The sequence below is a fragment of the Rhamphochromis longiceps genome, linkage group LG7 (genome assembly GCF_057381845.1).
Source record: "Rhamphochromis longiceps isolate RC_006_pf linkage group LG7, R_longiceps_female_GT1.1, whole genome shotgun sequence".
Taxonomy (NCBI): Eukaryota; Metazoa; Chordata; class Actinopteri; order Cichliformes; family Cichlidae; genus Rhamphochromis; species Rhamphochromis longiceps.
In genome coordinates this window covers 35,763,987-35,780,586 of record NC_140563.1, presented here as the reverse complement: position 1 = coordinate 35,780,586, position 16,600 = coordinate 35,763,987, and the positions used below count along the sequence as shown (strand labels likewise).

Here is a 16,600-nt window from a genome sequence, read left to right as displayed (position 1 = left end):
ACCTCTGAATGTCTGTAAAGCATTATGAGCCAGAGGGTGGGGGGTGGTTCCCTATTTTTGGGGGGTTTTTTGTTCGGAGTTGGCGACCCTATTAGTTAGGTTGCTTAATATTTCCACTAAGTACTCTTAAAATACCAGAATACGGAGGATTGAGTAGGTTTAAGTTTACTGGATTGATCAGTATTGCTGATCCATGAAATATTTTGGGTGCAGTGTATTTTTTACATACAGGTTTAACAGAATAGCTTTAGTTTTGTTTTTTAAACTTGAGTATGAACTTATACAAAATGTAGCAAGATATTTTAAAAAAAAAACCATTTTATTGATTATAAAATACGCTACATCGGATTTATATCAGTATCGGCAGATATCCAAATTTATGATATCGGTATGGGACATAAAAAAGTGGTATTGTGCCATCTCTAGTGCAAAGCTGGTAGAGACATACCCTAAAACACTGGCAGCTGTAATTGCAGCAAAAGGTGGTTCTACAAAGTATTGACTCAGGGGGCTGAATAATTACGCACACCCCACTTTACAGTTATTTATTTGTAAAAAAGGTTTGGAATCATGTATGATTTTTGTTCCACTTCTCACGTGTACACCACTTTGTATTGGTCTTTCACGTGGAATTTCAATAAAATTGATTCATGTTTGTGGCTGTAATGTGACAAAATGTGGAAAAGTTCAATACTTTTCCAAGCCACTGTAGATACAGTGATGCTGAAAAACTAGGCCATGTCTTCGGCATGAGGCTGGACTACTATTATTCCCTTTTTGTTACTTTTCTAAAAGCTCAATGAAAATCCTTCAGTTCAGGATTCAAAGAGTAAACACTTGGCAACGGTGTGAAGGAAAAACTTTCTTTTAACAGGAAGAAACCTCAACCTCAAGAAACCTGACAGATCCACGCTAATGGAGGAGCAACCATCTGCTGCGACTGGTTGAGGGTGAGGGAAGGGACATAGAACAAAAGATGCATCATAAAGGAGAGTCTGACTTTAATAATAACTACTAATTAAATGCAAACTGGTGTATAACACATAGAGAGGGAAAAGAGGTGAGTGAAGAAGACACACTTGGTTGCATCATTGGAAGCCTGCAGCAGCCTAGGCCCATTGCAGCGTAACTACAGGAGGTTTCTGGGTCACCGGATCCAGTCTTAACTGTAAGCTTTATCAAAAAGGAAAGTTTTAAGCCTAATCTGGTTGGGGCTGGTTCTGTTTTTCCCTTTTGTTTTCCCCTGTGCTTCAAGAAAACCTTGTTTTCCTGTGATATTTCAGTCATCTGGCTCTCTCTGGACCCACAAAACCATATTTGGCTTCAGAGAAGAACTACACTTTGCAAAACTTAAGCTTCCTGCATTAACCCACCTGGCTTCCTAGCTCACCTGCCTGCCTACTCTCTATCGCCATCTCGTCTCCCCATTTGTTCCTGTTGTTTCATTTAGTTACAGCCACTTCTTTATTTCTAACGCTGGTTTTCACCCTCTTTCAGATCACCCCGCTAAATCTGTACCAGTAGCGATTCATTATTTTAAGTTTTTGTTTAACTTTACATAAAATCCTTTCACTGTTTTCATTTTTTGTGAGTCTGCTCATTGGGTCCTTTTGGCTCGTTGTGATGATATTATGCCAACAGATTTTCTTAAAGTAGAATGCCTAGTAGAGCCTTGATCCTCTTCTGTGGAATGACTTCCCAATTTGGATTCCAGAAACGATTCGGTCAAAAAGGACACAACTAGGCAAAAAGTCAGCTTATAGGGAGGATAGCTTTAAGGGGAAAAGGGCTAAAATTGCTTGTTTTTGACAGTATGCGAACTGAAGGGCTGCAAATCCCAAGATGATTGAGGATTTTTTTTTAGCTGACTCATGTAAATCTACTTTACTATATTGCAAGAATAAAAATAGCTGGAATCTGGAAATGAGTATAAAAGGGCTGTTTAATATTTCATGCAGTATCAGAAAGTCATCTTTTTCAAAACCATCATATAATTTTGGGACTGTCAGGACTTACCTTGCCACGCTGCTATTGGCAGAGCTCTCTGCAATCTGTGAGCTGGCGATCCACTTGGTCTCACCCACCACCGTCCTGGTGTGCGGCAGGCGGCCTACGTCTTTCACTGTCATCATCAGATGGCGTGATGACTTCAGGACTCTGACGGCCTCATCGTGCGGGATGCTCAGGAAACTGCGGCCATTCACCTCCAAGATCTGGTCACCAACCTGAGTGGGGGGAGGGGAAGAGACAGGAGTGGCGGAGGGGACTGAGCAAGGCGTTGAGGGTGGAGCAGGCAGAGACTGTCACATGCACAGGTTGACAGGTCAAAGGTCAAAGAAAGGTAACAGTGGATGGAGGTGTTGGAGGTGTATATGAAGTATAAGGTGTGTAATGGATGAGAATTAGAAAATTAGGTTACAGGTTTCTTGTTAAAAGTTTGGGCTCTTTCAGATTGGGCGGTGAACAGAAATAATTACACAAAGATTAAAGAACTCCCTGCTCACTGACAGGTTGAGGACCAGAACTGTTCAATATGTAATTGAAAAAGTGTTCATATGTAATTTCACTTTCTATCAAAGAGCTGAGCCTGGAGGCAGCGGCAGAAGGAGAATAATGATGTCCATACTAAACACCACCTTGGATCGTACCTTCTGTCTCCTGTAATGAGCTGATATATTGTAGCTTTAACCCTCCAAGGTGTGTTTTATTTCAGTGCTGGGTAAAGATGAACCTCCAGGACTGCCTCAAACAGCATCTCTTTATTTCTACAGTTATGGCATTTACATATTTACATATGTATGTACAGATGAAAACTTGCTCCCAAGGTTGGGCTACTGAATATGGGCAATGAGTACTATCTTAAAAATATACAGTTTGAATACCACTACATGAATTTAAAAAAGTGGTCTATTTCAACCTGTTATATTATTCTTGAGCAACAGATTAAAAGTAAGGTTGGCGATTTGAAAAAGACATCTTGCCTTGGTGTCAATTTTTCTGTGTTTGTTTTAGTTTTTCAAATTTAGTGTAGTTGCTGTATAGTACCACAAGACAGTTCCTCTATCCTTTTTGCAGTGATTTACTAGACTGGAGGACAAGCATAGACCCTGATGATTAGATGTATTACAATGAAGACCTGGAAACATGGTTGTTGCGAAGTACTGCAAAACAACGGATCAATGGGGAAGTCTCAGTTCCTGTGTCTAACAAACTGCTAAGCTAGCCATGTTGTAGCTTATGTTAGGTCTCAGTCAAACAGGCCTACAGACTGGTATGCAACCCTCTGACAACCTCTGATCCTTACGGTGTGTTCACACCGAACGCAATGGACGTGAATAGAGCGTCAGGTTTACATGTAAAGTCAATGGAAAAGCGCGATGACACGCGATTGCGGGTCCCGTGAAAATTTGGAAGCAGATTTGCGTCGCGAAAACGCGAAAACGCGTGAAACGTGCGTCAGTGTAGCGCGTCTGGCGCGTTTGACTCGCGAATAAAACCACGCGCGTGAGTTTTTGTGTTGCATTTTGTACATACGCGCGTTTCGTGTCTACCGCTCGAGTTGGAAAAATCTGAACTCTAGCGTCAAATCACGCCACGACAACCAATCAGGAGCCTGGTGACGTGACTGTGACCTAGGTCAAAGGGGCAGATCCAGCCAAAGCCCTTCATACTTCAAAGGAGGGAAGGCTAATCAATGCCGTAGCAAACAACCCGGAGCTGTACGACACCAGCTGCTTTCTGTACCGAGACAGGAATAAAAAGGACCGAGCTTGGAGGAAGATATGTGAAGAGATCGGACAACCTGGTAAGTTCATTCATTTCACTTTTGAAAGTTTTCGCTGACCCGGGGAAGCCGCACAAAAGCTAGCAAGCCACCGCTATTTTCCCACTGACGTACAAATACCGTTCTGCTTTTATGCATGTTGTCATTTAGGAATATATTTTATTGTTTATTAATAAACAGCACACAGTGGTCCCGCTCATCCGTCACTGCTTTGCTTTTTCGCAGATTTATTTTTTTTTTTTGCACCATACAGCATTGCATTCTGCAGCCTGATTGACAAATCTGCTCCGTGTCGTGTCGCCTGCGCTTGCCAGATTTATCACGTTTGGTTTTGATAACCATCGCGTCCAATAGAAAAAAACAGCACAAAAACACCCATAACTATGACCCTCATTCGGAAATAGACACCTGCACCCCGAGGGAAAAAGGCGCACGAAAGTGGCAGGCAGATGAAGACAAACCGCGGCATAATAATACTTTTACGTTTTGCAATCTACAAAGGTTTGCACTTTGAGAATCAATTGTGAGAACTGTGACCAATGTTCATGTGTGTGGGGAAAAAAAGTGTACAAAGTGCGTGGTGAGGGGCTAGTTATTCTGAGAACCCCTGCTGCAATAAATGAGGGACCACTGTCTACTCTATGATTATTATATTCAACCTGTTAACATGTAATATTGTATTGATAGAACCAACTGATTCTGCAGCAGAGCATCCCCTGTAGCTTCTCCTGGCTCCCCAGTCCCTGAGCTCCTGCTGCTGCACCACAGGTATGTAACTGTAGCATCAGATGTACAGCAAGCACTGATAGCTTTTTACTCGGTGGGATTGCCTTGTGATCACCTTTACTAAATGTCTTCAACCTATCTGATTATATCCTGTTTGTTTTTTTTCGATGTTGAAATTAAAATCTAGTAGCAGTCTTCTCATTTCTTTGTGTTTTGTGCTGTTTTACAGGCCCACAGAGGAGGACGGCTCCGAGGCAGATGAGGGACGGGTCCCAGGACGGTCCATCGGTGGTGGAGCTGGCCATCCTGGAGTCCCTGAAGAGGCCACACCAGTCTCCAATGGAGCATTTCCTCCTCAGCCTTGTTCCTGCTCTGGAGAGCAGCTGGTCCTTTTTATTCCTCTCTCTCTGTAAATACTTATATTTTATATATTCATGTTTAATGTTTTTCTGTTTGAGAATTTTAATATTATTTCAAATAAATGTTTATAATGACTAATGTCTCAGTTCTACTACACAGCAAATGTTGGCACACGACTTGACACATGTAGAATTTATTTCATATTATACTAATGACAAAATATACTAATACAGTGGGATGCAAAAGTTTGGGCAACATTGTTAATAGACATCATTTTCCTGTATAAATCGTTGTTACAATAAAAAAATGTCAGTTAAATATATCATACAGGAGACACACACAGTGATATTTGAGAAGTGAAAAGAAGTTCACTGGATTTACAGAAAGTGTGCAATAATTGTTTAAACAAAATCAAGCAGGTGCATAAATTTGGGCACCACAAAAAAAGAAATGGAATAAATATTTAGTGTATATCAATGTGTGTGTCTCCTATATGATATATGGGGTGCCTTTGTCTGGACGTGCTTCCCATCCAGAGCTGCACAGCACAGAGGGAAGTTCCAGCGCTCCTGGAATCCCTCTGTGATGGACCGCCAGTCTCCAGGTGAAGGCGCAGCCATGAAATCGTCCACTAGACAGTCCCAGATGGCCGTCGCTACCTGGGGGATGATCTGGCACACTGTGGACACACCAACTCGAAAACTGAACGCGATGGTCCTGAAGGAGTCCCCGGTGGCAAGGAGCCTGGACAAAATTGTTTAAAATGAGTATTATGTGTACTGCAGTTACAAAATACATTATTGAAATTACAAAATTACAAATTACAAAACATAAATCTTACATAAAACATTTTGTAATTATAAGGATAATTACATGATATATATTAGATATAATCTAAAACAGTCTGCGGTGATTATATACAAATATTCAACTATCCCAGAATTAAACCAGGTCTAAATAAAAAGGAGTGAGTATCACTACAAAGGTTAACTTAGTGGTCCTAATGCTACAGTTTCATATCAGCAAACACCGAGCGCATACATTCATAGGACACCACAGCCATGCTATCATTGCAAACACTGATAACAGCATAAATCGAATTAAATCAGGACTTGATGAGACCTGAGTATCACTAGAAATATTATAAACAGTCGTCTCGATACCACAGTTTGCTTTCAGTAAACACTGAGAGCATTCACTGTTAGCATAGCACATCCATGTTAGCAGTGTATAAATGGATGGTTTAGCATATTAGCACAGGTATCAATAAAGGACTACCGTATTAAATACTTTTACTAACCTCAGGCAGACGGACAGGCGCTCTGCAGGTGGGATTGAGCGCCTATAATTGGTGTCTAGGCGGGCGATTCTTGGACACGCGTTGAGGCGCGAATGTGCACGCGTCAAATTAGGGGCGTTTGGGGCGTTTTTGTTTGTGTCCATCGCGTTCGGTGTGAACACACCGTTAGTCAAAAATGTATATTCCTAAGCAGTTGCTGCTGGCAGAAGCTGGGTGAAATTGTCTGCAAAGAGGGTGCTGGCACCAACAACTGCCTTGTGATTGCTTTTCTTGTTAGCAGTTTGCCTTGATTGCCCACAGTGTGCACTGAAGACACTGACTTTACTCACTGGAATGTGCAAGGTTCAACAGTTCAACAGTTGTTGTTTTACAACTGCTTAGATACAGTCAGCAACCACCAGTTCCTTTCATATCAAAAATCCTTGAAAGAGTAGTTGTCAAACAGCTAACAGATCATCTGCAGAGGAATGGCTTATTTCAGTCAGGTTTCAGAGCTCATCACAGCACAGAAACAGCTTTAGTGAAGGTTACAAATGATCTTCTTATGGCCTTTGACAGTGGACTCATCTCTGTGCTTGTCTTGCTAGACCTCAGTGCAGCGTTTGATACTGTTGACCATAATATTCTATTAGAGCGATTAGAACATGCTGTAGGTATTACAGGTACTGTGCTGCAGTGGTTTGTATCATATCTATCTAATAGACTCCAATTTGTGCATGTAAATGGAGAGTCCTCTTCACACACTAAGGTCAGTTATGGAGGTCCACAGGGTTTGGTGCTAGGACCAGTTCTGTTTACACTATACATGCTTCCCCTAGGCAGCATCATTAGAAGACATAGCATACATTTTCACTGCTATGCAGATGACACCCAGCTTTATCTATCCATGAAGCCAGATAACACACACCAATTAGTTAAACTGCAGGAATGTCTTAAAGACATAAAGACCTGGATGGCCGCTAACTTTCTGCTTCTTAATTCAGATAAAACTGAAGTTATTGTACTCGGCCCTAAAAATCTTAGAAATATGGTATCTAACCAGAGTACCAAAGAGTACTGACAGGGACTAGAAAGAGAGAGCATATTTCTCCTGTTTTGGCTTCCCTTCATTGGCTTCCTGTTAAATCCAGAATTGAATTCAAAATCCTGCTCCTCACATACAAGGTCTTAAATAATCAGGCCCCATCTTATCTTAATGACCTTGTAGTACCATATCACCCTATTAGAGCACTTCGCTCTCGCTCTGCAGGCCTACTTGTTGTTCCTAGAGTATTTAAAAGTAGAATGGGAGGGAGAGCCTTCAGTTTTCAGGCCCCTCTTCTGTGGAACCAGCTTCCAGTTTGGATTCGGGAGACAGACACTATCTCTACTTTCATTAGGCTTAAAACTTTCCTTTTTGCTAAAGCATATAGTTAGGGCTGGACCAAGTGACCCTGAATCCTCCCTTAGTTATGCTGCAATAGACGTAGGCTGCCGAGGATTCCCATGATGCATTGAGTTCTTCCTTTTCAGTCATCTTACTCACTATGTGTTAATAGACCTCTCTGCATTGAATCATATCTGTTATTAACCTCTGTCTCTCTTCCACAGCATGTCTTTTATCCTGTCTTCTTTCTCTCACCCCAACCGGTTGCAGCAGATGGCCCCGCCCCTCCCTGAGCCTGGTTCTGCTGGAGGTTTCTTCCTGTTAAAAGGGAGTTTTTCCTTCCCACTGTCGCCAAAGTGCTTGCTCATAGGGGGGTCATATGATTGTTGGGTTTTTCTCTGTATCTATGAAGCGCCTTGAGGCGACTTTTGTTGTGATTTGGTGCTATATAAATAAAATTTAATTGAATTGAATAGACAGAGCCTGTAATTCACTAACTCGCTTGGCTGTGGTTAGAGCCAACAGCAGAGCGGTTTTAAGAGAGAGAAACTTTAACCCCACTGCCCCGATAGGCTCAAAGGGGTGGTGGGAGAGGGCGTTAAAACGACTGACAAATCCCATAAAGGGACCAGTGGTCTAGAGACTGGGAGTGTTCGACACGCCCCCCACATGAAGCGACATACTATGGCGTTATTTTTGTGCCAATATTCTGAGCGCACGTTAAAAAAAAAATTGAGCGCACGTAAAAAAAGTTTGCGGGTGCAAGTGTTGCATGAGAAATTTATTTTGAGCGAAGAAAAGCTGAATTTGAGTGAACAAAATTCATTGCTGCATGCAAAAAAGTGTATTTCAGTGTTTGCTATTATACACACACAACTTTCGCTCAGTTTTTGCATTTGCGCTTGCTTGCAATGTGTTGCTCGCGCTCAACTCGCTCTCTACACCGTTATAGTTGTGCCACAAAACCAGCCAATCACAGACTTGGATGCAAAAATATCTGATTGGCTGTTCTGGTCTCCAATCAGCTCGAAATGACGAAATGTAATATCCCAGAATCCATTTCGTCCAAAACTCAAACGAGGCAGTGGCGGAGGAACACAGAGTGGTGGAGTTTGAAATATTTCTCTGTCCGGGTCACAAAACTTTTAAGATATTTTCATGCGAGAATGTAGCTGTGTAAACTTGAAATATCTGCTCGATTCATCAAGACATCACATATTTCCATAAGTGCTCTAACGTTTTTGGAGATTGGGTCACAATCCTTTTAATATTCTGCTGGAGCAGCGACCAATGCAGATCGCAGACTAAAAAAAAACATTCAGAATCTGCAATGTTTCAGTTTCTTGCGTATTTTCCAACAACCCGAGTTCACCCAACTGCATATCTGCAATACTAATGCACAGTACCACCTCTACCGCTCCATGTCTAAGCACAAAAAAAGCTCTGTCTCTGTAAGCTTCTGCAGTACCATGTTTAATCATTTTTAGTGAGGTCATTTAAATTTGCTAATAGAAATGACACACGTAGGTATGCAAAAGCAATCAATCAAGAAGGCTAACAAGCACCACTGCAGTAAGAGCTGATGCCACTGCAAACCCTTTTTATTTGAGCTGTCAGACTGAGCTGAAGCCTCAGGGACACAAGACAGATCTTAACACAGATTACAAGCTGTTTGTTCCAGCTGTTTGCTTTACAAAAAGCCACTAAAAGGAATCTAGCTGGAGTTCTTAAAGCGTTTGAGAACAGCGCAGCTCAGTTTACTCTGAACTCAGCCCGATTCATCTTTGTTTTACTTGGATTTCACACAGCTTATCCGCACACATGTGTAGAAGACATTTAAAAACGAGCTAAGACATAAAACTCTTGTCACCGTTCTCACTTTAGTGTGCCTGTACAAATATATATGAATATTATTGTCTCCAGAAAACAGTGGTCTCCATACTCTGTTGGGTTCAAGTTAACTTTCTGACAAACCAAACACAGGTTTTTAGAAAAGTTTGGAAATTTATTAAAAGTCAAAGACTCAAATCTGAGTTTTACTTTTTTTAAATTTTTTTTATTTGGCTTTGATGAGTCTATCTGGCAATACATGTCTGAGAGCAGGCACTAATGCGTGCATAATTCCACACTTAAACTGTTTTGTGGTTCTTAAAAGACAGCCAGAATGACTGGAGCGTTAGCTTAAATATACAAGTCAGCTTCCCTGTAAGATAAACTAAATGAGATTTGCTTATTTTATCCTTTAAACATTCTAGTCTTATCAATGTATTTCTCTGCAGGCTTGAAAAAAAATGGCATAAAAATTGTAGCCGTTAGCTCCATTCACTCATTTTCACTGAAGACCATCTCACAAGTGCCCTTTGCTTTCTCCTGGCTAATAAGCAACCAATTTCTGTGTGAAACAGCTCTCACAGATCACCCATCAAACTTTTCTCAGGTAGTAAAAACAGGACAGCATTGAAGATGACGCCAGCACATTAAATTTTGCTTTTAAATCTGCCAAAACTTTGTTGTTGCTCGGTACCATTGTGTTCAGTTTCCTCCCATTGCATACAATGACATTATGTTCTTCAGTGAACATATCTGAGAAAATCCGAGAATCTATGGAAGAAATATTTAAAAAAAAGATGCTCTGGAGCGAACACATCCTCAGAAAGATTACCTTTCAGATAAAGAAAATAGACAAGACAACACTGGGGTGTTCTCATGATAAGTCTGTAAATGTTCTTAAAAGGCTCGGTCAAAGTGTGGATGTAAATGCCACAGAACAGCTACAGATTTTGGACTCTTGTCTAAGATTCAAAGCTTACAAAAGATGCTAAAAAAAGCTCTAAATGTTTTTGATCAAAGTTCTGATGCATGCAAGTTTGCACCCAGGATGTTAGAAGGTGTGAATGACATATCACATTGGGGACACAATAAAACAGAAATCATCATGACTTATTTTGTGGTTTTATGCATGTTGAATCACTGCGACACTGTCATGGCTTATTTGGAGTCTTCGAGAGAACACGTTCATTATCACCTGAGCTTGTTGGAAAAAACAAACAAACCCAAAACTGTTCATTTCTGTGGTGAGGGTAGGGTTTTATACCTCAGGGCCTCAAACAAAGCTTAGGGGTTTTGTATAAATGCAACTCTTGCAAAGGAACTAGCAGGTACAATAACATCAAACTAACCTAAAAACAAGCTTTGTACTTTTTTACCCCCCTCTGGCTTTCTAGTACATTTAAGAAAATGAATTAAAAATAAATTAAAAGATATATGCTTGGGAAGTATTATGGTCTCACTGTGCTAAAGTGATGTATTTCAGTGCAGTGTATGAAAATAGCATCGGGGGGTAGTCTCCATAGAGCTTCATTGAGCTCAGTGAGCTGCGAAGTAAAAGTAGGGGAGTTTGTGAGGCGTAGTTTATAAAAGTGAGCCAGCCTGCACAGAAGAAGCTGTACACACTATTTGTCTCTCAAATCTCTGGAAAGTTCTGACTAAAATCGTCAACACGTTCTGCTGCTTCTCCATTCAGCCCACTAACATGAAGACTGCTGCAGCGACAAAATCTCCTTTAATGAGAAGGTGGGTCAAAAGCTACTAATTTCCTCAATGGGAATTTGTATTAATAAACTAGAGTAAAAGTAAGAAAACACTAATACTGTGGCTAACAGCTTTAGCACTATTAACCATATTAAATATGGTTTGGAGTAGTTGTATATCAGTTAATGCTTATGCAGAATTCATGGCATTGTAATTGTATCTGTTTGTGTAGGTATTTGTCTATGCAAAGTGAATTATCCAGGGTATTATGCACCCAATGCAGACAATCTTGTATTCATTCCACCACAAAAACCAGCACTGTAAAGCCTGACGATGTTGAGGCTATGCATAGGTAGAATGATGATTTTCGGAAAAGTTGACTTAAGGAAAGTGAGCATGTTCACCATGAAAGGGGAGAAGTGCTAAACTAACACCGCCACTGAAAATCAAAAAAAGAGTCCAGGAAGCACAAAGAGTGACTGCTGTGGACAGTTTTCATTATTTTTAACATTTCGTTCATTTCTGCCAATGGACTCGCAACATTACATCTCATGAGTGTTTTTGTGTGTTTGATGGATCATTTGGTGGCACATTCATGATTGTACAACTGCAAAAGTGGAGCATAAAGTAACTGAATCTAAGTGACATAAATGTTTTCGATGTATGTCTCCTAACCAAGGGGGGACATAATGGAAGGAACAAAGACATAGAGGACTTGTGGTCAAAAGAATTGGATTTTCCCTTCCTTCAGTTTTACATTTAGAGGGAAATCATGTACCATACCAGGCTCTGTGTAGGACCAACATGCCAGTCTCTTTTAACAACCTACATACAACTGTTCATTTTCTGGATCAAGAGGCTGTGGATGGAAGTGTACTTTTGGCCTCTTCAAATAAAAAGTCCCCCTATAGAAGAAGCACTAAAACTATATCCTTGTTAATGCTCAACTGGTTGCAAACATACATCCGGTTTACGCCTCTGCGTTGAAAACAGCCTTCGACTACCTTTTCACTAACTTCAATAAACTCTTCTCAGTGAGACCGTGGGCTTAATCACTGAGTGCAAGTCTTACTGAACACAACGTCATGGAAATTAGGAGTGAGAACGGAGGATAAGCACACAGTACTGCTACTCACTTGATTTGCTGTGTTTTGAAATATCAATATGACGACAGTTGTGGTTACACTTTGACCACATCCATGTTTTTTATAGGGTTTATGGTAGTAACAGGTGGTCGCTTAACCAATCAGTGAAATAGTGTTATGATTACATTAATACTTAATTAGAAGTCTGTTCAACTGCTTATTAATACCAGTATCTAATCAACCAATCATATGGCAGCTACTCAATGCATTTAGGCATGTAAACATGATCAAGGTGATTTGTTGAAGCAAAGTTAGCATCAGATGGGGAAGAAAGGTGATTTAAAAGACTTTGTATGCAGAATGGTCGTTGGTGCCAGACAGTCTGATCTGAGTATTTCAGAAACTGCTGATCTGCTGGAACTTTCCCACGTAACCACTCTAGGGTTTACAGAGAATGGTCTGAAAAAGAGACAATATCCAGTGAGCAGCAGCTCTCTAAGCAAAAATGCATTATTGATGTCAGAGGCCAGAGGAGCATGGCAACACTGCTTCAAGCTGAAACAGTACATACATACGTATATACATGCTATACAGTAACTTAAACAACCAGTTGTAAAAACCAAGGTATGTAGAAGAGCATCTCTGAATGCTCAACATATCACACAACGTGAAGACGACTGAGGCTGCAATTAACATGGGCTCACCAAAATTAGTCAACAGAAGATTTTGATGAATTGTTGCCTGGTCTGATGAGTCTGCTGTGTCATTCTGGTAGGGTCAGAATTTGCCATAAACAGTATGAAAGCATGGACTCACTCTGCCTTGTATCAGCGGTTCAGCCTGCTGCCGGTGGAGTAATGATGTGGGAAATATCTTCTTGGCACACTTTGTTCCTCTTAGCACCCACTGAGCATCGTCTGAACACCACAGCTTACAGTACGCAAATATTGTCGCTGACCATATCTGTCCCATTATGACTGGATCACAAAAATATTCTGATGGCTGCTTCCATCAGGATAGAACGCAATGTCACAAAGCTCAAATCATCTCAAACTGGTTTCTTGAACAGTAAATTCACTGTATTCAAATGGCCTCCACATTCACTAGATCCATTCAATACAGCACCTTTTACATGTCCTGGAGTGGGAGATGTGGATCATGAGTGTGCAACTGACAAATCTGCAGCCACTCCAAATCTCTGAGGAATGTTTCCAGCTCCTTGTTGAATCTATGCCATGAAGAATTAAATAAATTTAAAAGACAAAAGGAAGTCTAACTTAGGACTAGAAAGATGTACCTAGAAAAACTAGGTAAAACTAGGTGAGTGTAGTATTTCTGGTGGCAGATGGCTGTGGGAGCAAAATTTGTTCAAATTGTTCAGCTAACCTCTCAAGTACTGCCATGTACTGTATACCAGGGGAAATGTGCATACAGAAGGTGTGAAAATATGAAAAAATAAGGCCCGCTCAACACTGTATGTAACTGATGAATTCGTTTGTTAGAGCCGTGCTGTGTATCAGCAGCTGTTAATAAAATCACATTATTTACACCTGTTTGATGAATTAATACAACTTTGATTATGACTCTAATTACACACTGATGAAGTTTTATGACCCTTCACTCAAAACCACATCATTAATTACAGAAAAATAAATTGGAGAATGCCAGGATACAGCATTAAATTTCCTATAACTAACTATTATTCTAATGGCTCAGGACAGACCGATCAATATTTCAGAAAAAAGAATACCCTCAGGTTATTTTTGACTTTATCTTTGATCGTTTTACAAACAGGCATGTTCTCTGTGTGTACATCCTCTGCAGCAGTTATCAGCACGCATGCACAAAGACGTGGTTAAATCTAAGCCACTTGCTGCTGCTGTCATGAAACTGCAGCTGACGTGTATCACTTCCTCTCCCTCTCTCTCCTCATTATTTTGCTCCTCCATCCTCCCCTCCTCTCGCTCATTATGCTTCTATTTGAGAGTAGATGGGCTGTGTTACAAGCACTTAATTTTTTCTGATCGACCTCTTGCGTCACATCAGAGGAGTCATTGCGACGTCAGATTCTGGACAATTAAGCAACAACCGCTAGCAGTGGTGTTTGCAATTCTATTTCTAATCATTGCTGCTGTTTTAATAACAACAAAAACACAGCCTTCGCATAAAGGGGCAAAAACAAATCAGGTGGTGGCGTGTAGTTCAACTGACTGCAGCAAAACACAGCACACAGCTTTAGTGAAACATTGCCAATTATAAACTCTATATGTTTACAATGGTTTCCCCTGTAAGTGAACAAACAGCTGGACAGGGCCACGCACACGGTGAAATGTTTCTCTGCTATTTTTGTGCCTGGATGGACTGTTAAAGGGAGGTAAATGTAGGTAAACAACCAGTCAGTACTACAGTGGCATTTCGGCATAAATTACTTTAACAGCTTTTCACAGCTTGTCCAAGAAATGTGTGTAATAAAGAGTGATATATGCTGAAATCATTAAAATGCTGTGTGAACGACGGGATGCTTTTTAACAAAGGAGAATTCTCCGGTGTGCAATGAAAGTCTAGTAGTAGCTTGCTTGTCCACTTGTCCACACCTTCAGTGTAATAGTAAAAGTGTGAAAACAATTAGAATAATACTGCAATATTAATAATAAACTTTCCATATATGTAGTACTGTGTAAAAGTTTTTTAGCCACCCTTCATTTTTTTTTACAAAAGGGAAAAAGGTGCAATGATTCACTGAAACAGACACCAATGGAAATAGAGTACACAAGGGTGCCTTTTGTTCTGTTCTCTGTCAAGATGATCCCGCAGTGCTTCAATAATGTTGTGACTCAGGCTCTGGGAGGCCAGTCCATGACTGTTAGTCGTTCATTTTATGATTTTCTATTCAGGTGCGCTTCACTGCATTGGGATCATTGTCATTCTAAAAACCTAAGATGTTGTTAATCTGATATTTTCCAGACAGCATTGTATGGTGGATCAAAATTTGATGGTACTTTTTCCTCAATTCTGACAAGATCCCCAACACAACTGACTGAAATGAAGCCAATAACCACAACAGAGCCTCCACCATGTTTTACAAATGACAGTAGACACTTACTGTTGCACCTCTCTCCTGACCTCTTCCGTACACAATTTGAACCACTGATATCAAATTTCATCACTCCTGTTGATGATGATTTTTAGTCCAGTTCTTGAGCACTTTGTCTAACCTCAGACTTTTCTTCCTGTTTCCCTTCCTTAACAATGGCTTCTTGACAGCCATCCTTCCACTGACGCCATGATGAGGCTTCAATAAACAGTTGATAGATCAACCAAAGGACCAGGTACATCTCTCTTTCCTATTTCTACAGGACATGACTTTCAGATACTGTTCATCTGGAGTAGATTGTTTTGTTTTTTTTATCTCCCGCTTGTCCAGTTTCCAGTCTAGTTTGTCGAGTTTGACACAAGGTCACTACACAGCATGCCAAGATATGCCAAGTTTTCAGCTAATAGCTCTTTAAGAATCACCTTGTTGGTGCAAAAATACTATTTTATGCCTGTCAAACCGAGTTATCGTTGGCATTCCTCATAGTTCAGCTAAAGAAATGGGAACAAATGATGTCCCTTTGCAACCAGCTGCTAGTAAACAAAGTGTCCAAAGATACAATTTAAAACTGGTTCTTTGTTTAAGTTGTCTCTTATTTATAGACAGAACACCATTTAAACCCTTGTGTTTGGTGCCTTTTTTAATGCTTGAATGATTCACAGGTCAGTGTTTCAGTAAAAAGAGGACTTTTTGGTTATTATCCATTCATTTATGTATGAATGAGTGGATAAATATTAAATGAATACTTAAGGTTAAGGTCAGCATGACAGTGCCAGCAAAGTCTTATTTAATTGGACGATAAAAATCTCATTCATCCAGTTTACCTTGACTGTGATTTTCCCTCATCATTCACGCCTCGCCTGCAACATTTTTTGTGCCCCAGCATGGGGCCTGTTGCCTAGTTTGAGAACCACTGCATTACACCATGTAAAAATAAAATGAATCTTTTAAACAGACATAAAAATCAACATTTACCGAATTTCCCGGAGGAACCCACCCGAGGGATTAATGAAGTTTTATCTAATCTAATTATTGAAAAAATTAAATTAACACCAACCACAGTCCAAAGTACAAATAGACAAACATCAAGCTGCATTGGGTACATAGATGTGAATAAATTGTAGAGTGCACATTGTCTATACGCAGCCTGACGAAGTTCTAGTACAGAAATGTTGCAAATAAATATATTTTTGCAAGTTAGACAGTCTGCAGGAATCTCTGCGATGCTCGTCCTAAAACTATTTTAAAAAGCAGAGAGACGTTTCCACCTGCTTAAATGTTTCTGTGTCACCGTGCACATGCGCTCTCTAGTTTATTTTGAGTCAGTGCTGACTATGTTGGGGCTCCACAGGAG

General features: G+C 40.4%; 1 protein-coding gene and 1 long non-coding RNA gene across 3 annotated transcripts in view; one reads left to right on the top strand and one right to left on the bottom strand.

Moving 5' to 3' along the window:
- The window catches only part of whrna (whirlin a), a 245,154-nt gene that overhangs the window by 58,009 nt on the left and 170,545 nt on the right, over positions 1-16,600 (bottom strand). For both annotated transcript variants that reach the window (XM_085413498.1, XM_085413499.1), the window contains exon 4: positions 2,017-2,225. In XM_085413498.1, coding sequence (XP_085269624.1) covers positions 2,017-2,225 — 209 coding nt within the window. The remainder of the gene's footprint in view (positions 1-2,016; positions 2,226-16,600) is intronic.
- On the top strand, positions 3,713-4,973 carry LOC146665756 (uncharacterized). The gene is made up of 3 exons (XR_014912408.1): positions 3,713-3,805; positions 4,472-4,552; positions 4,740-4,973. It is a non-coding gene; the product is annotated as an uncharacterized LOC146665756 (long non-coding RNA).